The 24,295-nt window shown below is 35.9% G+C and overlaps 1 protein-coding gene across 2 annotated transcripts in view; it reads left to right on the top strand.

Annotated features, from left to right (window-relative positions):
* SLIT2 (slit guidance ligand 2) overlaps positions 1–24,295 on the top strand; it is a 399,420-nt gene that overhangs the window by 280,550 nt on the left and 94,575 nt on the right. Inside the window, exons 13-21 of one of the 2 annotated variants that reach the window (XM_069069129.1) lie at positions 2,359–2,502; positions 2,651–2,814; positions 3,771–3,794; positions 7,786–7,936; positions 9,385–9,459; positions 13,266–13,409; positions 17,025–17,168; positions 18,916–19,082; positions 21,051–21,183. In XM_069069129.1, coding sequence (XP_068925230.1) covers positions 2,359–2,502; positions 2,651–2,814; positions 3,771–3,794; positions 7,786–7,936; positions 9,385–9,459; positions 13,266–13,409; positions 17,025–17,168; positions 18,916–19,082; positions 21,051–21,183 — 1,146 coding nt within the window. The remainder of the gene's footprint in view (positions 1–2,358; positions 2,503–2,650; positions 2,815–3,770; positions 3,795–7,785; positions 7,937–9,384; positions 9,460–13,265; positions 13,410–17,024; positions 17,169–18,915; positions 19,083–21,050; positions 21,184–24,295) is intronic. The other variant, XM_069069137.1, reaches the window with a different exon arrangement.

The following is a 24,295-nucleotide window of genomic DNA, read 5'->3' as shown; positions in this document are numbered from 1 at the left end:
GCAGGGAAGGCAGAAGGAAATACTCAATACAAGCTCTCTAGACATTCGTATATTCACCTGTACTATAAAGGTTTTAGGGTAGATGACATCTCTTAGTCCCTTTAGATATATAAAGCATTGATTAAGCAATTATTATATGCCAGGGACTCAAAACAAACATGTAAGACATACCCTCCACTCAAGCAGCTTACCTTCTGATATTCTAATGGAGGAAAATAGAACATTAAGAGGACTGGAAAGAAAGATGAGCTTGGCATGGAAATGGCAGGAAAGTAAAGTCAAATCTGGATCCTTGAAGAATAAGATCAATTAGTTATCTGTACCCAAGGTAGTTCTTGTATTGGAGTACAAGGTTCAAGTAGAGAAGTGAAGGAGATAATGGGCAGAATGGAGAAGGGATGGCCCTGAATATAGCTGTGAAGTGATTCTATAGTCACAACATTTTTCAATATTATCTATGTAAAACTAATTATATGTGTAATATAGTAGAAATATGCTAAAAATGGAAGTCAGAGGATCTGTATTTTAATCCAAAGATTTTATTTTCTCACTTTGTGGCCATGGTCATATATTCTGGGTCTCAGTTTTCATATCTATAATGTGAAGTCATGAAACCAGATAGATCCTAAGGGTTCTTCTAGCTTTAAATCTATGCCCTTATGAATATTTCTACCTATTTCATGGAATCTCATACGACACAAATTCATTTTCCCTTTATTTGATAGTTATGTCTACCCATTCATAATTTTGTCCCATTAATCAAATTTTACTTAAGGCTTGAAACCATTTACTGTTTTACTGATAAATATTACTAATGTTTAGTAGGATATCTCTGTAGAGCTTAAATATAAACTAGATGCTGCAATGGATGGAGTGCCAGTCCTACAGCCAGGAAGACTCATCTTCCTGATTTCAAATCTGGTCTCACATACTTACTAGCTGTGTCAAGTCACTTTGCCCAAGTTTGCTTCAGTTTCCACATCTGTAAAATGAGTTGGAGAAGGAAATGGCATAAAAAATAAGTACTATCTAGAAGCATTTTGAAGACCCCTTAACTGGTCTGGTAAATGCCCATTCTGCTTCTGGTCCCTCCTCTCTTGAATCTATCCTTTATGCAACTGGAAAACTAAGATCCCTGATGCACAAATATGATCCTATCACCCCCTTGCCCAAATATCATTCATTAGTAGATTATAGGAAAAAAAATACAAATTTATTTCCTTGATATTTCACAGGCCCTTCAAAATCAAGGTCTGGTCTACCTTTACTATTCTTATTTCATCTGACTACCTGTAGGTACAATGTGACCTAGCCAAATTAGCAATTTTCTGATTCTTGACCTTTCACCTCACACTTCTGCCATTCTTTGCCCTTGTAAATATATCTCCCATATTTAGAATATGCTCCTTGTCATCTATTGCTGTTAAGATCCTTCTGTTCCTTTAAAGCCTTAACTCAGGTGATTTCTCAGCTATGAATCCCTTCCCAGAAGAAAATATTTCCCTCCTTAATTAAATATTCTTAGGAAACTGTGCATATTTCCCATGCCTCTATCTAACTTACCTTTCAAAGACTTAGTTGTGCAATAATTATTCTCACTGAGATTCAGACGGCACTTTCAAGATTGAAAAGATCTTTATAGGGGCAGCCAGGTGGCTCAGTGAGTAAGAGCACCGGCTCCAGTGTCGGGATGACTTGGGGTTCAAATCTGGGCTCAGATACTTAGCACCACACTCAGAAATAACTGGCCGTGTCACCTTGAGCAAGTTACTTAACCCCGATTGCTTAAAAAAAAAAAAAGATCTTTATATGTATAATCTTATTTTTATCTGTTATATCTACTTCTCCATGGAATGTAAGCTCCATGAGGCCAGGAACTATATCCTTTTTTATGTTATATGTTCACAGTCTAGCAGAGTGTCTTGCAATTAGTACTTAATACTTAAATCAAAGGAGAGATCATGGTGAGATGTCATGGTAGAAGAAATGGAACCTGAGGAAGTCTTAAAGGCAACTAGGGTTTTGAATCATTATAGAGTAATGGGGAGCTAATGATATGGGAGAGAGGAGGCAGTTCACCACCATTTAGAAAAAATTATGAGCAAAGTCAGGCTAATGGTAACAGATAACTGTTACGCAGTGATTTGTGGGGCAATAAGACTGAATGATTGTTCCATTAACTGATAGAACATAGTGGCATCACGTAGCTCCTAAATACTTCAAATTAAAATTTCATGATTGTACTCAAAAGAAACAAGTATTTGAGGTAAGGTTTCAGAGAACAGACAGTTCAAAGAAGTTGGATGATTTGAAAACTAATTTAATTTATTAATTCTATTACTGTCTTTGATCAATCAGACTACTGAATGCTAACAAGATAAACTGCCTCCGAGTAGATGCTTTTCAAGATCTGCACAACTTGAACCTTCTCTCCCTGTATGACAACAAACTGCAGACCATTGCCAAGGGCACCTTTTCACCCCTGCGTGCTATTCAGACTTTGTATGTATAATTTGGATTTCATTTGGTGGTCCCGAGACTTTTGCATTTTTCATTCCAGTAGTCTGCTCTGTCTTTAGAAATAGTTGAGCCAGTTTTAAATAATGTGTAAAATTGTTTGTATGTGTGTGTATGTGTATGTTTCTGAAAGGCATTTGGCTCAGAACCCATTTATTTGTGACTGCCATCTGAAGTGGTTAGCGGATTATCTTCATACAAACCCTATTGAGACCAGCGGTGCCCGATGCACCAGCCCCCGACGGCTGGCAAACAAAAGGATTGGACAGATCAAAAGCAAGAAATTCCGGTGTTCAGGTAATTTGCTTAGTTCATCTGTTACTTTCTTTGTGTTGCCCCAAAGCAGTGGTTACAGAAGTAATTGTTGAACATTGATGGAATTGTTAAACATTGCAGAATTTACTTCTTTCTCTTGTGCCACTAAACAAAAGAATCGTAAGGAGGACTTTAGACATTGTTCATGGGATATTGCTAGAGGTAGTTTGGGTATTATATCCAACAGAAGAAAGAGACTGCGTGACATTTTGAAAAGCAACTGAAAGACATGTTGTGCCATACCCTTACCTCCACTAGGACCTTACAGCCATCTCAGAAAGTTCCCTAAATATTGTTATCTCCTACTGAGTTCTCTATTGAGCAACTTCAGTATGATAAGCTATAATTTCATTTCTCCCAAAAATGAACTGAAGAATAGTAAAAACTACTTGCCCAAGCACAGACAACTCAAGTGGAAGAGATGATCTCGGATATTTTATACCATTTGATATCACCCTCTCATGTCAGTGCTCTCTTAATTTGACCAGGGATCTCATGCTAAATATATTTTTAAAAGACACTGTCTTTAGAAAACTTAGCAATATTCAAATTATTGTAAAACATTTTGCTAAATTAAGATAATGTTATATTAATATAAATTATGAGTTAATTTCATGCTGAAATTACAACTTTTTTCTATTATAAAATCTTGTAAGTAATTGTTTTAAATCTTTGATAGCATGATATAGAATTGTTACAGGTACAGTTTATTTTTAGCAGTTAGTTAATGCAAAAACTAAAAGATAATTACTTATTGTCCATGATCCAAGATCCATTTACAACTCATTCTACATTGTTATATTATAACTCCGGCTGAAATTTACATTTTCACTTAATTATCTGTAGAAACTTCAGTCCACTCTTGATCTAATATATTTCATATCTTTGCTTGCTGACATTCAGGTGCCTCTTCTATTTTTTCTCTTTTTTTTATTTAGCTAAAGAACAGTATTTCATTCCAGGTAGGTTTTGCTCTGTAGTAGGACTAACTGCAGACACTCTTTTCTCACCCTGAAACACAAGTTTTCTCAAAACTTATTAGATTTTGATGCATGTATTTGAAAATAGAGTGTCTTTTAGATAGGTTGACTTCTACGTAGATGACTAGTAGTTCTTTCCTCAAGATGTGGGCTTTGCATGCAAGCTTCTAATCTAAAATAAAGTCTCACTCTTTTTTTTCTCACTCACATATTGGCACATTTGTCTAAAACTACTCACAGTAGATGAAACCTGCTGCTTTCTATTTAGATCACTTTTACTGCTTACCTTTTATATCTTATCTTTTGTTCTGTTTTTAAAATATAGCTTCCCCAGCTGGTTTTAAAGACAGATCTTGCCACGGTCAAAGAGCTAGCTCTATTTGGTCAGTTTTAAACATTGAAGGTTTTGGTTTTTAAGGGTTATTTTCCCCCTCTTTGCCTTCATATGCTGAAACAGTAGTTTCCTGCTGACTGTATGCAACTGTTACTTGTTCACCTATGACCTCACAATCCCTGCATTTCTGGGACCACAATAGAATTCCACGAGAATATGCTGGTGTCTTTCATAAAGGCATCAGAAGTTCACACGGATCCCATATGCTAAGGATAACTTAAGCAGATGGATAAGTAGGTTTAAAGGAATAAACAATAAATCTTTACTAGTTCAGATTTTTTAATATCATTGAGACAAATACTGATTTTGGTCCTAGCTCTTTGAAATGTGTTTCTTCTTTTTTCCTTGCCTGCAAAAATGTGTGTAATGTGTTCTTGGTTTGTTATTTTGCTTTTTAAAAAATAAAGCAATGTATTTACATATATATTTCATTAACTGATTGGCAATGTACATCAATTAGTTGTATCCTCCAAACTATCAAGTATTTTTGTCAGTTATCAGTGTAAAGGAATTGTCAGAGTGTCAGTTATGAAAGCAGTAATTGTACTTTTAAGTACAATAGGTATATGCTTGCTCCCTAGCTTAAATAATTAAGGATTGGTTGATTACAGTTTTTACTTAGACCTTGGTGCATTTAAGACATTCATTTTCATTCTATTGCGTATGGTATATTTGGAATAATCATAGGATTTTTCTATGTTCTCACATTCATATATTGACTGAATTTGGTAAAAATAGCAATGGAATGGGGACATGATTTGCCATCTTTGGCAGTTGTAAAAACTCATTATTTTAAAACAGAAATAAACCGGAAGGTGATTGAATATCTTGTGCTTACTAAAAAGTAGCCGATCATTTGAGATTAATAATAGGTGGAACAGCCATATTCTTGTCACTAGAAAGCCTTTAAATAGTCACTATGATTTGCATCCTCAGATGGTAACATTTCTTCACTGTCTGTCTAATCAGTACCAAGCTTTTTAGATTGCTTACTTTTGCTTACTTTTGTCATTCTTTGATAATGGAGAAGGAGATAAAACAAAGTATGGTACCCTTTCTTTTGGGGGAGAGAAGAAATTCAAAGTGTTCACCTAAAAGTTGAAATATGGTTTATTTGTATGCACTCTTTCCTGCCAATAACTAAAATATAAGAGGTGTTCAAAGGATATATCAAAGTTCATGATTTAGATATAGACCCACATCTATTCATTTGAACCCGTAGGAGAACTGATTAATCAAAGATAGTTCTCATAAAGATGTATCAGGTCCCCATTTTATTTAAGTTGTTCATTATACTTTGAACCTAGATAATCATTATTAGAGCTATCACTGGCAATGTATTGAATGAATACATTGTATACTTGAGAAATCTAGCATTCCTGACAGTTTAACTATGTTCATGACCGTCTTTTGTGGCTATTGAAATCATTGAAATATATTCAGAAATCATTGAAACATATTCAGTGCTATTTATTCATGAAAGTGTCAAAATAGTTATTCTATCCTACAATGTCTAATCAACAAGTGTGTTATTCCAGTGAATGATATTTGGAAATTAGAATATAGTAACCTGTTAGGCCACATCTGAAAGTTTAATTTAAAAGCACTGGCTACATCTTTAAACCTCTGTTGGACTCTTTAAAAAAATAATTGGTTTAAATGTAAACTTGTTAAAGCAAAACTATGTAATTTAAGATTTTACATTGACAAATTTAGTTTGTAAAAAGTTCAAGAAGAGACATCACAGTGGAATTAGTAGAGGGCCAGTCTTGGAGACTGGAAAACATGGGTCTAAGTTCTTTGTTCATATGACCCTGGACAAGTCACTCATTCAGTTAGTGCTCTGGCATTTCTCTGTGACTGTAAATTACAGAATTGCTTATTTGTATCAACAGAGGAAGTTTCCATTCTGAAAACTCCACACACCAATCAAATTTTAGGTCCAGGTCACCAAAATAAAAAGGTATACTAAAAATCAATTTGTGGTTGGCATATTATGTCATTACCCTTTTAAAATTATATGAGCATTTAATAGCTACCTCTAAGGTACCAGGCACTGGTACCAGTGTACAAAGTTACAAATGAGAACAGTTCCTGCCCTCAAGGAGCTTACCTTCTAATGGGCACAGTCAACATATGTTAGTAGCCAGTTCTCAGAAGAATTGCCAGAATTCATGACTCTGTGATTTCTGTACTGATTTCAGAACTGTAGCCTACCTACTTCACTTCCAGTATAGGAGTGATAAATTAAAAGACCATAGAATGTGTGGTCTCATTTTAAGTAAAACTGTCACCCCACACAAAAGATAATAAGTATTACACATGAGAACCCTTATAATGCATAACAGATTGTTCCCATATAAATGAGAGGGGGCAAGAAAGTTAAGTTGCATGTCTTGATTGCAAATAGGATTACTCTTTCCTTCTTGGCTATCTTTACTTTTGCAGGAGTTCACCATTTTGGCTGTAAGTAAAAAGTATAGTGTCTGAACTAAATCATGGTGGCCTTTCCCAAACCTGATGCACCTCCTACTGTTAGTCTTAGTCTTCACCTTTGTTTGAAAAACCAAAGGTGTTTTGAGTTTCTCTCTGTTCTCCCTGGAACAAACCCTCAATTTCTTTCTGGATGTATTCTGAAAAAGGGAAAAGTGTTGCTTCCATTCTGTAGATTGTAAGAAATGGCAAGAGGACTTTTCAGTGTAGCCCTTTCCTTATCCTACCCATAAAGAGACAATAATAACACTGAACTCTGGCGGTAAACAGTCTGCAAGGAGAATGCATGTCCTTCCTGTACACGGTATTCCACTGCCAGTGTCTGTTGCTTTTCCCCCCTAATTCCTTTGTCTTTCCTCTTGGTCTGATCCTTGGCCTAGTGGATGCCGTAATGATTATGTGGCGAGATTTTCTGTTGTGCTTGATCTAACCATGTGGTTGTGAGGTATGAGTAAAACATGGTTCTGTCAAGCACCATGGAACGTCACGCAGCTTTCTACAGCATGACAAGCTGCTGAGGCTTAAATCAGGATTTATACATTTTTAAAACAAAATTTTTAAAAAGAGGGCTTGGTGTATTTTTGAGATTATGTGAAAGGTAGGGAACAATAAATGAATCTTGAAGACTGAATAAAGTCCAGTCAACATAGAAGGGGGCATTAAAAAGCCCTAAACAAAAGATGACATACAAAGATACACTGATGTCAGTTAAAATCTTTACTCAGAGGAATAATAAACTCTGAGAAAATAAAGAGCAGTAATTGTGTGATTAGCTGCAAAGCAGGCTAGATTGGCTCATAACAGGATCAGCAGGAAATACAGCTGTGAAAAGCTCAACTTATTAATGTTATCCTGTCATGTGAATCTGGTCACATTTTTCCCCTAGTGAATTTCAAGCCCTTGCATTAACCCTCTCCTGACACCCTTGTGTCTGTGCCGTATCACAGTACTGACCAAATACTGCTCAAGCTATACACTTGCTGTTGAATTGGAGATGTCTTTACTTTTTTCCCCTTCCTTCAAAAAAAAAAAAAGTATCCTAAACTTTACGCTCAGCCTCTTTGTCTTGGTTTAACTCCTCAATAGGCACAGAAGATTATCGATCAAAATTAAGTGGAGACTGCTTTGCAGATCTGGCTTGCCCTGAAAAGTGCCGCTGTGAAGGAACTACAGTAGATTGCTCCAATCAAAAACTCAATAAGATTCCAGATCACATTCCTCAGTATACTGCAGAACTGTGAGTCCATCTCACCCCATACATCACCCCCCCAAATAATGACTCTGCATTTTCGTAGCGCCATATCATTTACAATGGGCTTTTCACATGCATTATTCCATATGATGGGCATAGCAATAATTCTTGATGATAGGTAGGAGATGAACGGAGTCATAAGACCATATTTAAAGCTAGAAATCACCGTAAAGATAATCATAGTTCAGCCTTCTCATTTTATGGGAAACCGAGACCAAGGGTGCTGAAGTGCCTTGTCCAGGTTACACAGCTAGCAACTGCCAGAGCCAAGCCGTGAATCAGTGTCTTCTGACTCCAGATGAAGGAATTAATTCAATGGAAATTACAATGTTCTTGTATTCCCAATAATTAAAATTTCTTCAAATTGATACACTTTGTTAAAACCATTGTTTTATGTAAATTAGTATTTTAGAGAGTATCTCAGTTCATCTCTCTGCCCCTGGGGAGAACTCAAGAAATCAGTTTTCAGTTCATTGTGCAGTTAGCACTAGCAGTGCTAATGGAAGTCACTATTTGGAAATTTCTGTTAATTATGAGAGTTTAATTAGGGGAGGCTAATATGATTTTTTTAATTAACTCTTACTTTGAGTTCAAGGGATAAAAGGCATTATGTGAATATCAAACACTAAACTCTAAATGACAGTTTTCAGTAGACCATAGGAATATCCAAACAGTGGGATATTTCAGTGCAGACAAAAAACTGATATTTTATATGTAAGTACAATATGTAGCTAAGAAGACTTGGAATTGGACAACTCATTTTTAATTAATCTATCCTTTATGGATTTTTAAAAATTTATTATTTCTATTGTTTTTATTTCTGTCATATTATTACATACTGATATTTAGTGTTACTTATCTAAAAAGACAGTGTTTTTTTTTTTTTTCGTATTCCTAGGCTCCTCTACCACTTGTTATATATCCCACCCTTTTAGCATTTTTTCATCAGTCGTCATTACCAAGTATCTCTTTATATGTATGCTTTGTCTTTCAAACAAGACGGTAATCTTTAGGGGCAGCTAGGTGGCGCAGTGAGTAAGAGCACCGGCCCTAGAGAACCCAGGATCGGTTCCGACCTCAGATACTTACCCACACACACACACAAAAACTGGCCGTGTACCCTTGGGCAAGTTACTTAACCCCAATTGCTTTAAAAAAAAAAAAAAAGACTGTAATCTTTGAAGGCAAGAACTTATACTTCTTTGACTCTCCCATGACTCCAAGCATAATACCTTGTACACAGGTACTGGTTAACTGTGTTACACATGAGGAGATTGGGACCCATATGGGTGAAGCGATTTGTCCAGTTACACAGGTAGTAAGAGGCAGAGGTGGGATTTGAACTGAGGTCCTTTGGCTGTAAATCCATTGCTAATCAGTAGTGATAGGAATTCTCTTGACTTTTTAACTTATTGTTTGTTTGTTTTTTCTAGCCGTCTCAATAACAATGAATTCACAGTATTGGAAGCTACAGGGATCTTTAAGAAGCTCCCTCAGCTACGTAAAATGTAAGCTTATTTTCTTCATCTCCTTTTCACATGTGGGCATTTTCCCTCAGCATCTTTGAAAATTATGAAATGTGAAAAGTGCCAGCCCAGCAGATTAATCAAACCCCCATGAGCTAACTCTTGCATGGGTTAGCTTAATGAATGGAGGTCAGAGCTGACTGCTCCTGTCTCTAAGTCTAGACACAAGCAAAAGCAAGACTTACCATGGCATCTTTGGGCATCTCCTTTTAGACTTAGACAGCTGGTCGGTTATGAAGACACAGCAGGAATGCAGCAATCTAAGCTCATCAGAAATGCACCCAGTAATGTTTTGTAACTTCCTTTACTACTCCCCAAACCATACTGTTAACGCCTCTTTTAGCACATTCAAGAAAAGCATTTGACGTTTTTGCTTCATTAAACTTTCATCAGAAAATAATCAAAACCAAATGATTGGAAAACTGACTTGTTAGCTCATCTATGTCACTTCATGTCCACAGTTCATACTGTAAAATAAGTTTAGCAACTCAGCAGTTTCCAGATTTTTTTTTCCAGATTAAAAAAAACAAATTTCCTTAGACCTAACCTAAATGTTTAGTGAAAAGCTGATATATTTGTTAGATGGAAAAAAATTGGACATATTATTTTGTGAAAATGTATTAAATATTAATTCATTTCTAGCTAATGTCTTAGAACTATACCTTAATTCAAAGTTGAAGAGATCTTAAGTTTTCAATATAACACAATTGTTTATTTTGTGAGTTAATTATGATGTTGTTATTTATTGTGAGTTAATGGAATCAAAAGCCATCTTCTCTATTCTCTTTCCTTTGGGGAAATGGAGTACGAAGTTGGAAGGAAGGCATCATAGAGGAGGTGTTGAATGAATTTATTGATCCATTCTCAACCAAAAAGGTGCCAGGGGCCTACTGTGTATAGGGCACTCTGTGAAGGTGTAGAAAAGATTCAAAGTTTAGAAAAGATTTTCTTTAGGAAATACAACTTAAGTAATGTCCATATGAAGGACATTACTACATTGAGGTAATATGTTAAGACCTAATCACAGATAACTATAATATCCAAGGTTGTTTAGTATAAGGTATTTGATATTCATATGAACTCAGTCATTGACTTGGGACATCAGAATAGGCTTCCTAGTAAAAGTATCATTTAAAGCGGATGGATAAGTATTAATAGGTAAAAGAGGAGAGAGAGGGGCGGCCAGGTAGCACAGCGAGTAAGAGCACCGGCTCCAGTGTTGAGAAGACCTGGAGATTGAATCCCGGGCTCAGACACTTAGCACCCACCCAGAAACACCTGGCCGTGTAACCTTGAGCAAGTTAACCCCAATTGCTTAGGTGCGGCCAGGTGGCTCAGCGAGTAAGAGCACTGGCTCCAGTGTCAGGATGACCTGGATCAAATCCGGGCTCAGATACTCAGCACCACACCCAGAAATAACTGGCTGTGTAACCTTGAGCAAGTTACTTAACCCCGATTGCTTTAAAAAGAGAGAGAGAGAGAGAGAGAGAGAGAGAGAGAGAGAGAGAGAGAGAGCATAGGGAACAGGATGAGAAAAACTGTGGAGGCAGAAGAATTCTTGCTATGTTTAAGAACCAATAATACTCTCTATTGTGATTGGAGCATAGAGTATACAGATGTAAGTGACATGAAGCAATTGTGAGAGACAAAGTGATGCTAAATTATGTAGGAACTTGGATAGGTGAGTTATGTACTTTAATAGGAAAACACTAAACACTGAAAGTTTTTAACCAGATTTGACATAGACATATCTATATGGAAGGAAATTTGTTGTAGCAGTAATATGGATTCAATAAACATTTACTAATTCAATTCAATAAACTTTTGTTAAGCACTTACTATGTGCAAGGTATAGAAGGTGCTAGCTTTGGAAATGTAAAGATAAAAAGGAAATAGCCCCTCCCCCTGAGGAGCCTACATTATACTGGGAGAAATTGGAAAAGAATTGGATTGTGCTGGGGGTAAAGCATGGAAAATGATGCTGAGATTTTGGACTCGAGCAGTTGGTAGGATGGTAGTAGAAATAGAAGTCTGGAGATTTGGCAGGTCTAAGACAAAATATAATGAATTCACTTTTAGACATATTGTATTCAAGGTTGCAGTGGGAGATAGAGTTATGCAATTGGCAGCTGAATATGAAAAAGAAATATTCAGGAAAGAAATCTAAGTCAAGATACCAAGATTCCAAAGTCATATTAGAAGTGTCATCGATGAACTCATGATTTAGTAAGGAAATAAAACATTTCCTTGCTGAATTGCTATCATGGAAAATGACGAGATTACCAAGGGAAGGTAGGAAGGGAGAGAGAAAAAAAGTTTATATTTGATCCTATGAGTAATAGAAAGTAACTAGAGAGCATTGAGAACAGTACTTTGCACAAGACCCATACTTTAGAAAAATCAGTTTGACAAGTGAGAAGAAAATGAATTGGAATGGGAAGAGACTTAAAGAAGGGAGACCATATGGAAGACCATGGAAGTAGTTCAGGAAAGGTGTTATGGGACCCTGAACTAGAGTTATGGCTGTGTGAGTAAACAAAAAGAGAGAGAGAGATCTTTGAGAGGACTATTACAGTAGAAAGGTGGGGACAAAAGAAGGAAGAGTTCAAGTGAAGGCAATAGATATAAGCATCTCTCTCACAGAGATTAGTAGGTTAGAAATACCATTCAAGATGATAAGGAAGGTGCTTAATTTTTATCCAGTCAGAAAGAAGGGAAAAATGAGAGCCAAGTTCCTGAAGGACTATAGGAAAAATTAATAAAGGTCACAGGCAGAGGGATTAAGAGATGCAACATGGCATAATTCAGAGTGTTGAGCTTGGAATTCAGAAAAAAACATAGGTTTGAATTCTATGCTAAGCTATACAGATTTAAGAAAAAAAAGAGGCAATCCTTGCCCTCAAAGAGTTTATATTCAAATGGAAGAATATAACACATAAAAGGGAACTGAAAAGTGGAGGTGGAAGGGGGGAAGAAGTACTCACCTGGGGACATGGTAGCAAATACCAAAGTCAGATGTTGAGCCAATTGAGGAATGAAGGATGGCTGGCCCAAGCCCTTCCTCAGAATGAAGGTTCTAGGAAGAACTCACTAATGGAAAAAAGGATCGTAAGGATGGAGGGACTCCCCAGAATGAAAAGGCAGCTGAGGCATAGTGGCAAGTATTGAAGAAAAAAGGATAACTAGTTAATTAGGTTCTTAAGTTTAATTTTTTGTATATGCATATATATAATATATTAACATAGAAATATATAATTTATACATATATATGTTCATATATGCATATATATGAACATATATATGTAAATTGTGCAAATCTTAAAAAACTATATAGTTGTTAGCTATTATTATTCACCCTGACTACATTTTATTCAACAAAGATTTCCTGATCATTTACCAATTCTTCCTATGAAGGCCTTGTCTTTGAACAAGGACTGTCCTACATACCTTATATACACTTGGAAACAAAGCATTATCAAGGTTTTTTGTTATTTTTATTTTTCCTCTTTTGTTTTCTCATGTAGGATAACAGTAGCTCTTAGAGGCCCAGATTTTAGCAATTTATTCAGAATTAGGAGGGTGAGACAAGGAAATCCTAAAAAAGTTTTGTGACATTTCTTCTTTGAAAGGAAAATATAGGTAGATAGATGAGAGAGAGAGGCATTGAAATATAGAGATATAGATAAATATAGTATACAATTCCTCTTCAATATGTTATTTTTGATGCCCATTAATAATCATGAAGAAATCCCCAACTGTTTCTCTTTGTCACATTGATTTTCATTTAGAAACTTCAGCAACAATAAGATCACAGATATTGAAGAAGGAGCATTTGAAGGAGCCTCTGGTGTAAATGAAATTCTTCTCACTAGTAACCGACTGGAAAATGTTCGCCATAAGATGTTCAAGGGATTAGAAAGCCTAAAAACTCTGTAAGCATCTTTGTTTTCATTGTAACTTTTTTGTGAATAATTGTTTTTCTCATGCATGGAAGTGATTTAAAACAGGCAGATTTATTCATTCAGCAGATATTTGTTACATACCTACTGTGTGCATAACACCTTAGAATTTATTAATCATATAATACCTAGCAAAGCAACATTCTAGGTACTAGAGAGTCAGAAATGGAAATTAATGTGGTCCCTGTTTTCAGTGAGCTCATAACTTAGTAGAAAAATAAAACATTTCCTTGCTGAATTGCTATCATGATGCCACATGATTGTGTGGAAATGATAGTGCATTCTTAAAGTCTGTACCAGTGGATTGCAACTTATAGCAGTTGTACCAAGAGCAAAAGGTTTTAAATACATGCCTGCTGATTAACTGCATTTTTTAAGATAAGTAGATAGGTAGATTGACCATTTATTTAGTATTTATTGTATTCCAGGTGCTGTGATAAATAGTGCTGGGTGTACAGATATAACCAGGAAAGATAGTCCCTGATTTCAAAGAGCCTACATGTAGAAATAACACCTAAAAAGAAATACGGAAAGGGGTGAGATATGGCTGGGTGGCATGATTTAAAGATGGCCAGGTTTTCTGGCCAGATAAAGGACCAATATGCCAAAATTCATAAAAGCTCACCCTAAGGTTAACTACTTATTAGATCATCAAATTTTCAGCCACAGAAATAATGGAAAACCATTTATCAAAGCTAGTAGTCTCGATCTGCATTTTTTTATTGGCCCTCTGGTTTTATTGGTAATTGGGAGCTTCAGTTTCCCAAATGTGATCTAGGCCACTGCTCTCCTCCTGTTCAATCCTAGGCACAGCTCATTTTCTGTCAGTGGTACCTGTCCATGAGGCATGGAAACTAGAACTCGATTCCTGCTCCCTTCTCAATTCCTTCTCTCTTTCCCAACCTACATAGTTTTTTGAAGCTCCCTTGCCAATTTAAGGACTGAGGCAGTGTATCAAATCACAATGAAACGCTAGTCCAGATAAAATCTGGAGAAAGTAAATGGTGTCAAAGAGAATACATACCATCCTAAGGCTTGAGGAATCCAGCCTAAAACTGGTTCACCTATGTCTTTGCTATATGTTTTAAATATCATGAAGTTCCCTGTACTGATTAATCATGTCATCTTAGTTTCTGGTTCTTTCCTACTTTAAGCAAGAGTGAGTAACTGTGATCATGATGGATGATGAAGGTGCTTCATAAAGACGACTGACCTAAACTTTCATACCTATATTGACTGGGGAAAGGTTTTCAAATTGTTCCGGTTACTCTGACCAGATATGATAATACATTTCTGTAATGTCTGTGTGCTTACTTCTTTGAGGAATCATCTTTCTCACTGACCCATGTATGTGCTGGGTCTAAGCTAAAGAGCTTTCTCCCTTGAGGAGCCACGCACATATCTTACTATTTTATTATGATATGTCTTAAGTACATTATGCTTCTGTAGACTGGACTGGAATCTAACCACTACATAGAGCAATGGGAAAATTCGTTCTTAGCACAAAACAAAGAAAAACTAGATTGTTATGTGGATAGAGCACTGAACCTGGAATCGAGAAGACCTGAGTCCAGATCTGAACTTAGTCACTTAATAGCAAGTAACTTAACTCTTTCTGACTCAGTTTCTTCATCTGCAAAATAGGGGTAATTATTGCTCTTAACTCCAACAGTTTTTATAAGCCCCAAATGAAATAATTTCTATAAAGTACTTTGCAAGATTTAAAGCACTCTATAAAAGCTAGCTTTAATTATTAATTCCTAATGAACTTGTAGAACACAACCTATTTGTAAGTTGGATATATGTGTATGTATATAGGTAGGTAGGAAGGTATGTACTTTTTTTCTCTAGACTATATTACCCATTCTTGCTGAGTGGGCATTATTCTGTGATTCTCCTGACTTTTGCCGTGTAATTATTCATGTAACTAAAAGATGATAAAGCCATTTGCTCTCTCAGACTTTTCCCATCCTTCCCTCTATAGCTCTCATTGTCTCAGAACTCTGCTGTTTCTCCTAGTCCTACTAATTGAAGGAGGATGTATAAGTAGGTTATGAAGATTCGCTTTCACATTGACCCTTGTAGCCCTGAATCTAGAATACTGTAATTCTGATTTCAAAATGTTCAAGAGAGCTGAATTAACAGGACCCAGGACACAATACTTTCAAGACCCTGGTTCATTCTTGTTCTTTCAACATTTATGGTTGCTAGAGTCAAGCAACTATACCTTTCTGGAACTGAATAGAAAAAAAAAAACTATTTCAGCTGTGGGTGGTGTGATGGATGTAGCATCTGGCCTGCAGTCAGGAAGACCTGAGTTCAAATCCAGCCTTACACATTTACTAGCTGTGTGACTCTGAGCAAGATATTTTATCTTATTTGCCTCAGTTCATCACCTGTAAAATGAGCTGAACTCCAGTATCTTTGTCAAGAAAACCCCAAATGGAGTCATGAAGAGTTGGACATGACTGAAAAAAGAAGCTGAACAGAAACAGAATTCCTACTCTCATACAGTTTCAGCTAGATGGCTTCTGAAATTCTTTCCAACAATGAAATTCTTTGATTCTAGACCTTCATATCTTCTAAAGATTTAAGATAAATGACAAGGCATTCTATTAAAATAAAGTTTTTAAGCTACACCTCCCCCTTTTTTAAGAGAGGAAGGACAGCCAAACTTTGCGCTATATCCTATCACTTGCCTTTAATAATATAATAAAAATGGAAGAGTGAATAAATTCCTGGGCATTGAATCTAGAAGAACCATTTCAAATATCACCTCTATGTGACTCCAGACAAATCATTTAAATTCCAGGTGTCTCAGGCATCCTCCAGGGACTTACTTATTAAAAGATATAGGACTTGCTGATGATAAAAGCACATATCTCTTATGTATTGTATGATGATATAAAGACATTCAATCCTTTACCATGTTTTATATCAGTAGCCATGAAGTTAGGATACCAGTTCATTTCAGTAATTCAGATGCATTCTCTGTGTACAGAAATGTGTTTAAATGCATCTCAGAGAAGTGCAATCATGCCCTTATTTTAATATTTTAGTGTATTATATCATTTATTTAGTGGCATGAACCCAAAAATTGTTTTTTTAAATGATGCAGGAATATATGAAGAATATCACAAATAATCAGCCAAAATTTTATATCTAAAAGAATTTCTCAGTCAAGAGATAAACAATTCAGCTGCTTTATGAGCAGAATCACTTTTGTTGCAATGTTATAAAAAGCTCATTATAAGAAATCATGATTGCAATAGCATAGTAATAATAATATATGGTAATAAACATTGAAATCCTAATAATAAAATTCTTATAATCAAGTATAATTCTTTTTATGACAGTAGCATTAGAAATAAAAGTGCAGTTATGGTTATATTAAACTCAGGCATAATATTGTTTTTTGCAATGTCTCGCTAATAAGCACTATGCTTGTAGCTTATAAATGTACTTCTCATTAATAAATTATACAGAAAATAATAATGAAATACTATAGGATGGGCTTGTTCTAGATTTCTTCTAGATATAATGGCAATATAATTCCTTATTTCTGTAACTATATCATTTCTTTTTCAGAATGTTAAGAAGTAATCGCATCACCTGTGTCGGAAATGACAGCTTCATAGGACTCAGTTCTGTGCGTTTGCTTTCTTTGTATGACAATCAGATTACAACAATTGCTCCAGGAGCATTTGATACCCTTCATTCTTTATCCACATTGTGAGTATTAATGGTAACTTTATTTATTGGTTGAATTTGTTGATTAAAGATTTAGTGGCATATTTTTAATAATGTCTCAGCAGCGATATGATGTCCTCATTAGGCGTAGATGATAAAAAAAATTACTAAAAATTAAGCGTCCAAGACACCACTGATACTCAGGAGCTTGTACATTTTTCTTAAAAAGTGAAAAACTGATACATTTTGCTTATTTTAATTCTAAAACTACATTGACTACAAAAATGTCGATCGCTTCTTAATTCAGTCTAACCAATGAAACTTTTTCTACATTTTATAATATATCATTGAAAGAGAAAAGTTGTTGGCATACTACCCATCCCAATAATCTTACATTAACTTGATTATTTGCAGTGTAAACAAAGGGGGTAAATGGGTCATAAAAGTAATTTTCAGTATGGAGTTATTATACTAAAAAGAGAACCTAGTAGGGGGCAGTGGAGAGCATGTTGGATTTAGGGTCAAAGGACTTGGTCTTAATCCCAGCTCAGATATTGACCAACTGTGTAACCTAGAGAATGTTATTCCTCTTCCCTGATGTTCAGATACTTTACTCTTAAAATGAGAAGGTGGAACCAGATACACTTAAAGATCCCTCCCACCTCTGCAATCTATGGTTCTAGGCAATCTGTTAGCAGGCATGGAACCAAATCATTAGTGAAACATTTCCATTGGTAAAGAAAAAATTTTTCATAATCTCAGAAAAAAGAACTGGGAATGAATGTGCTTAGAGAGTATTTGTGTATAATGTGCCTACAACTTAATTCATAACAGTAGTGTTAGAAATGATTAATTTCCAAGCAGTGGTTTGCATCTAAGTATATTGTTATAATTTAATGAGTGGGAAATAAAGGTTACTGGAGAGGATAGAAAAGGGGGAAAAAAAACTTGTTTCACATAGCTCAAGTCACTAACAGAATTATTTTTGAGGGAAGCATCCATCAGTAAAGCACTTAATCCTCTTTCCACATAAAATGTGACATTTTACACCTAGTGACTAATTTGTGCATATTAAAGATGGCATGTTTATAAATAATGGAATTGTCAATAGGTTTGTGTTCAAGTGGTGAGATGCCAAAAGTATTGGGATTTGTAGAAGTAAATTCATTTTTATAACTGGCATGTAATCAACTCAGCTGTCACTTTAGATGGGAAACCTATTCTCTGGAGCAAATAAGAGATGGAAATCTTGAGATGACAAATTAATGAAATAGCTGTTGTCAGGTTAAACCCAATAATATAAAGTAATCAGCCTTCATCTTTATATTGAATTACCGCATTATCAGTGCAGGATAGTTTGACAGCAAGTCAGATCTCAGACAAGTTTAAATTACTTCTAAATGAGATATATCAAGATGCAGTGCATAAATCCAAAATTGCTGCCTTCAACTTTATTTTTTGTATAGAATCCCTTGAAGGATTTTTCTTCTGGGATATTTTTTTCCTCCCCCAGGTATAAATGGAATGTTTGAGCCAGGGAAAATACATCTAATATGTGGTGTATACCTGTGTGGAAATGAGAGATGCGAAGAATATAGAAATAGAAGCAATTGAAAAAAAATATTTACCCCTAACTCTCTAGTCCCTGCTTTATACAATCTTCCCTTCACAGGAGTTAAAGTAGTAGGCTCCAGGAAAGGCTTCCCTTCATTATATTAACATACTATGCTTTGTGAAAAAAATAAAGTTGTCCTAACTAAACTGTGCATTGTTTATATATGGTTCTTAGAAACCTCTTGGCCAATCCTTTTAACTGTAACTGCTACTTGGCTTGGTTGGGAGATTGGCTTAGGAAGAAACGCATTGTAACAGGAAATCCTCGATGTCAGAAACCTTACTTCCTAAAAGAGATTCCGATCCAGGATGTTGCAATTCAGGATTTTACTTGTGATGATGGTAAGAAATACAGATGTTCATTCATGTATTTCCATTCATTCATTTTATGTTCTTGCATACTTATCTTGCACAGTTTTGCATCATGATTATTTGCTTATATGTCCTCTCCTGCACTATTGTCGGAACTATTTCTCTAAAACCTAGTTCTTACTACAATGTGCTTAGAAATGTTCATTGAATGGAATTAATTCATATAGTATTTTTAAGGGTCTCCTATGTATAAGACTCTATGCCACATATTCAGTCAATGAAACTTTCACATGCTTACAAACTTTCATGCTTACAAAATTATCCCAGATATTTGATTCAGGAAATATTTCCTTCCTATGATAGAGTCACAAACCTAAGCAGCTAAGTATATACCCAGAATTATTGGTGCTTTTAAATTCCATGGACTGTACTTTTACATATGATTTAGTTTTTTAATATTTGATGCCACTTTCTAATATTTATTTATACTGCTGTGTTGACAGCATGTGCTAGAACTCTTCAAAATACAGATTCAAATCTAAGTCCTGGCCCCAGCTTTCTGCCACTATCTGCCTCAGCTTAAACAGGTTTCTAGGCTTCAGTTTCTACTGTCATGTTTCCAAATTTCAATGGGTCTACAGTTATATGATCAATTTCATTAAGATGGCAGTACATCTAGGATATCTCATCCTATGAACTTTTAGGTTTCTTTATGTGAAAGTGAGATAGAATGCCTCAAATCCCTGCCAACTCTCAGAGATTGCACAATTCTACAGTGGTGATATCTATTTAACTAGCATAACTTCAAAATCGCTTTATTGTCCCAATGCTTTGAAATTCTTTGTGCTATTCCTTTGTGGCACCTTCAGCAAGTCAGCTGACGTCTGAAAAGTAGGAACAATAATAATAATTGAATTACCTACATCATAAGGCTACTGGGAAGAAAACACTTTGTAAATCTGAAGAGATCATATTCATGTGGGCTGCTGTAGCTTCTCCATCAAAGGGTTTTTTTTAAAATAAAAATGGTGATTAATCTAATAATATATTGTGTATATATCAAAAATTAATTGTATAAATAATAACATTGCTTCTAAGAGCTAAGTAAGACTCAGAAGCCCATGGTTCTGATCTCAGCTCTGTCACTGTGACCTTATGAAAGCTAATTAACCCCTTAACCTTAGTTGTATCACGTGCAAAACAGAAGTAAATAAATTTGCCCTTCCAAACTGTCTCAGTTGTTATGAAGAGAAAATGAGACATAATATATATGAGAATATGTTGTAGGCTATAAAGTGTAGTATAAATGGAAAATTATCTTTGGTAGCAATATTGCCATTATTGAGAAATTAAATCCCAGTTGTTTATTCTTTCATCTTGCTGTTTTTTTTAATTCAGCATAGAATAATGTACATACAGAAAATAGCTGACAATATGTTATGCCCAGGTCTTGATTAGTGTGAATAATGAATCCCATGAAATGGTTGGATTGTTTGAATTCTCAGTGAAATTTCATTGGGCTAGAAATAATTTCCATATTTTACATAATTTTATTTGGAATAGTTTAAATTTCAATATTTGCAAACACTTTGGGGGATTTGTTATCTTCACTAATTGGAACCTAGCTGTACTCTCTGATTTTCCTTTAGTTTAGTTTGTTTGTATAGTTTTCGATAAATCCATGTTTAATTCTTACAAGTAACTAAAAAAAAGTATCACATTAGAAGCTGCTATAGACATTTTTGGTCTGTTTGGAGCTCTGCTTTAAAAGGTTTTTAAAAAAGGATTATGTAAAATTCCTAGTGTCTTTTGAAATGCAATGTATATAAGTAACATAAGTGTTCAGAGGTAGCTTAATGTTCTGTGCCTTTAGAGATCCTGTGGTGTAAAATGGTAGTGTTTGTTAAATAGAATTAAGTAGATTAAGTCCCTGCTGGCTCTAAAATCATTTTTGAAGATATAAAACTGGGCATATCTGTGTTTCCTCTGTCAAATCAGGAAATGATGACAACAGTTGTTCCCCACTGTCCCGCTGCCCGGCAGAATGTACTTGCCTTGATACTGTTGTCCGATGTAGTAATAAGGGCCTGAAAGCCTTGCCAAGAGGAATCCCAAAAGATGTCACTGAGCTGTAAGTAATCCCCATAGTTTCCTTTACTTGCTGTCCAAGGTCATATTTTCTTTCAGGTTTTTGTAGGACTTTGAATTGAATACAACCAAAGAAGGTTCACGTGCCAATCAAACGAAATTCCTTGGTTCTACCTGGAGATACTAAAGAAATGTAGTGAACGGGTGTAGGGACAGAAGAAAACCCACACTGTCAACACTATGTTGTCTTTGCGTTAGAACAATCGGTTATGTATTACCATGCAGGACGTACTATAATGGAAAATTGTTATTATTCAGTTTTCCAGTTGTGTCTGACTCTTCAGGACCCCATTGAGGGTTTTCTTCCAAAGATACTGGAGTAGTTTGCCATGTCCTCCTCTATCTCATTTTACAGATGAGGAAACTGAGGCAAACAAGGTTAAGTGACTTGTCAGTGTCTGAGGCCAGATTTCAACTCAGGAAGATGAGTCTTCCTGCCTCCAGGCCTGGCACTTTATGCAATCTGGTGCCAATTAGCTGTCCTATACAGGAAATAAAGCTAAGTAAGTTGACTTAAAGTTTAAGTCTTGGCTGTATGACAATAATAAAGTAACTTAGCTTCTTTAGTCAGTTAAAAAAAAAAGAGGATGATTTCCAAGATAGTCCCAGCTCAGATGTTCTAAGCATTGTATTTAAAATGGGAAATGATGGGGTAGCTAGGTGGTGCAGTGAATAGAGCACCGGCCCTGGAGTCAGGAGGACCTGAGTTCAAATTCGACCTCAGACACTTAACACAAAAACTAGCTATGTGACCTTGGGCAAGTCACTTATCCCCAATTTCCCTACCTTCTCCCCTCCAAAAAAAAAAGCAAAAAATGAAATAAAATGGGAAATGAACAGCTGGTTAGGAAGATGGTGTCTGAAAATGGGATTTGGAGGTGAAGTTTCCTGGATAGGTATGGCAAGATGCATTTGTCTAAGGTCTTAAAAATGTTATCAGAAGATCCTTAAACTAAAAAGAAAGGGGGAAGGAAAAAACTCCCTAATTAAAGCCACAAAGCTAGATGGTATCAGGTAGCAACAGTGTAGAAAGAAGGCCAGAAGTAGAGAGGAGTCCATTAAACAACAGGACCTGATAATAGAATGCATGGCCTCGAATTTCTATAAAGAGCTGCGTAAAGTATGATTAACAGAAGTAATGTATTTGGAGTTAGAGGACCTAGATTTAAATCCCAGACCTTAACCTTCAATTAGTCAATAAGCATTTATTAAGCAGCTGTTACTTATTATGCACTGTGCTAAGTGCTAGGGATACAAAAAAAAAGGCAAAAGACAGCCCCTATTCTCAATATAATGGGGGATAGAATGTGCAATGCCCCCACAAGTTATATACAGAGTATTTTAGAAATAGTCAACAAAGAGAAAGGACTAGCATTACTAGCTAGTTTTATGATTGTTCAGTTGTGTCCAACTCTTTGTGACCCCATTTAAGGTTTTCTTGGCAAAGATACTAGAGTGCTTGCCGTTTTCTTCTCCAGTGGATTGAGGCAAACAAAGATTAAGTGACTTGCCCAGGGTCACATAGTTTGTAATCGTCTGAGGCCAAATTTGATCTTGGGAAGAAGAGTCTTTGACTACAGGCCCAGCACTTTATCCACTGTACCACCCAGCTGCCTACTTTGAGCAAATTACTTCATTTTCCAAACTTCAGTTTCCTCATCTCTAAAATGAGAGAGTCACCCGAAATAACTTACAAAAACACTTAGAATCATGGATCTGAGACATGTAATATTTAAATATGAGGGAGAGAAATAGATACTAATAAAAGGAGGCCAATCTGAGATCGTCGGTTTCATTGAGTGGGATAAGACTGATGAAAAGAATATTATTTGTGAGTGTGTGTGTGTATACTCGTGGTCCACTCTCTGAGTCTTGTATTTTTCAGAGCAGCTCTAGATGTGCATTGGTAAAGGGATTTTCCTCGTTGAAATTTTGCTACCCTAATGAAAACACTAACGAAAGGTTTCCTACCCACTGCCGCCCCTGTATTCATGTGAGGACGAATATCTGCGAACCAGAGTGGATGTAGAAACAGAAGTGATTTTGTCAGTTGAGTAAATTAGGGGAATGCTATATATAGATGGTTTTCCTGGATGCTAGCAAAGCATTCGGTAAAGTCTCTCATGCCAGTCTAGTGGAAAAGATGAAGAGATATGGACTGACTGATAGTACAGTTAGGTAAATTCAGAACCCATTGAAGGACTGAACCAAAAGAAGACTCCTTAATCAGTTGGTGTCAGTTGGAAGGGCTCCAGGGGATTGCCCCTGAGATGTGCAGTTGGCTCTGTGCTCTTTAAAACTTTTATCGGGGATTTAGATGAAAGCACAAGTGCTATGCCTATCACATTTGCAGGTGATTCAAGTCTAAAAGCAGTAGCTAACACGCTGGATGACAGAGTCAGAATTCAAAAACATCTTGACAGTCCAGCATATTGGGTCAAAAATCAAATCAAATCAAATTTAGTCAGCATTAATGTAGTAGTACATATAATTCACAAAATCAGCTTTGCAAGAACAAGACAGAAGAGGCATGGCTGGACATTGTTTTATCTGAAAAAGATCTGGTTCATGGACTGCAAGAATTCAATATGGGTTCAGAACAGTAAGGAAGAAAGCTAATGGAGTCAGGCTTTATTGAGGAAGATAGTTGCTTCCCTGAAAAAGAATGGATAATCCCTCTTTGCCATCTCCCTACCCCCAATCCCTTCAGACTCCACTGTGTTCAGTTCTGCCGTCTCTTTTAGAGAGAACATAGAGCAAGTCTCTTTCCTTGTCTGGAACTCTGTTTTCTTATCTGTAAAATGGAAGAATTTAAGTACACACATTGTATACACAATGAATACAAAAATGGAAGTGGAAAGATCAAGAAAACTGAATCAACTATTGTGTAATCATAATGATCAAGCTTGGAAATGAGCTGTGAATGATCCAAACTTCATCCACCTTCTTTCTTTGAAGAGGTGGAGGATGATATATATGGGATGCTCCATGTGTTGTCATATGTGGTCAGTGTGTGGTGGGTTTTGCTGAACTGTTTTGTTTTTTAATCTTTGTTACACGGGAAAGCTTAACTCCCTGGATAGGAGATAAGTGAC

The sequence above is a fragment of the Petaurus breviceps genome, unplaced genomic scaffold (assembly GCF_028583685.1).
Source record: "Petaurus breviceps papuanus isolate PSGF00001 unplaced genomic scaffold, PetGlider_PUasm1.0 140, whole genome shotgun sequence".
NCBI classification, from domain to species: Eukaryota; Metazoa; Chordata; class Mammalia; order Diprotodontia; family Petauridae; genus Petaurus; species Petaurus breviceps.
Note: the sequence above shows the minus strand (reverse complement) of the source record. Positions and strands in the feature narration are given on the sequence as shown.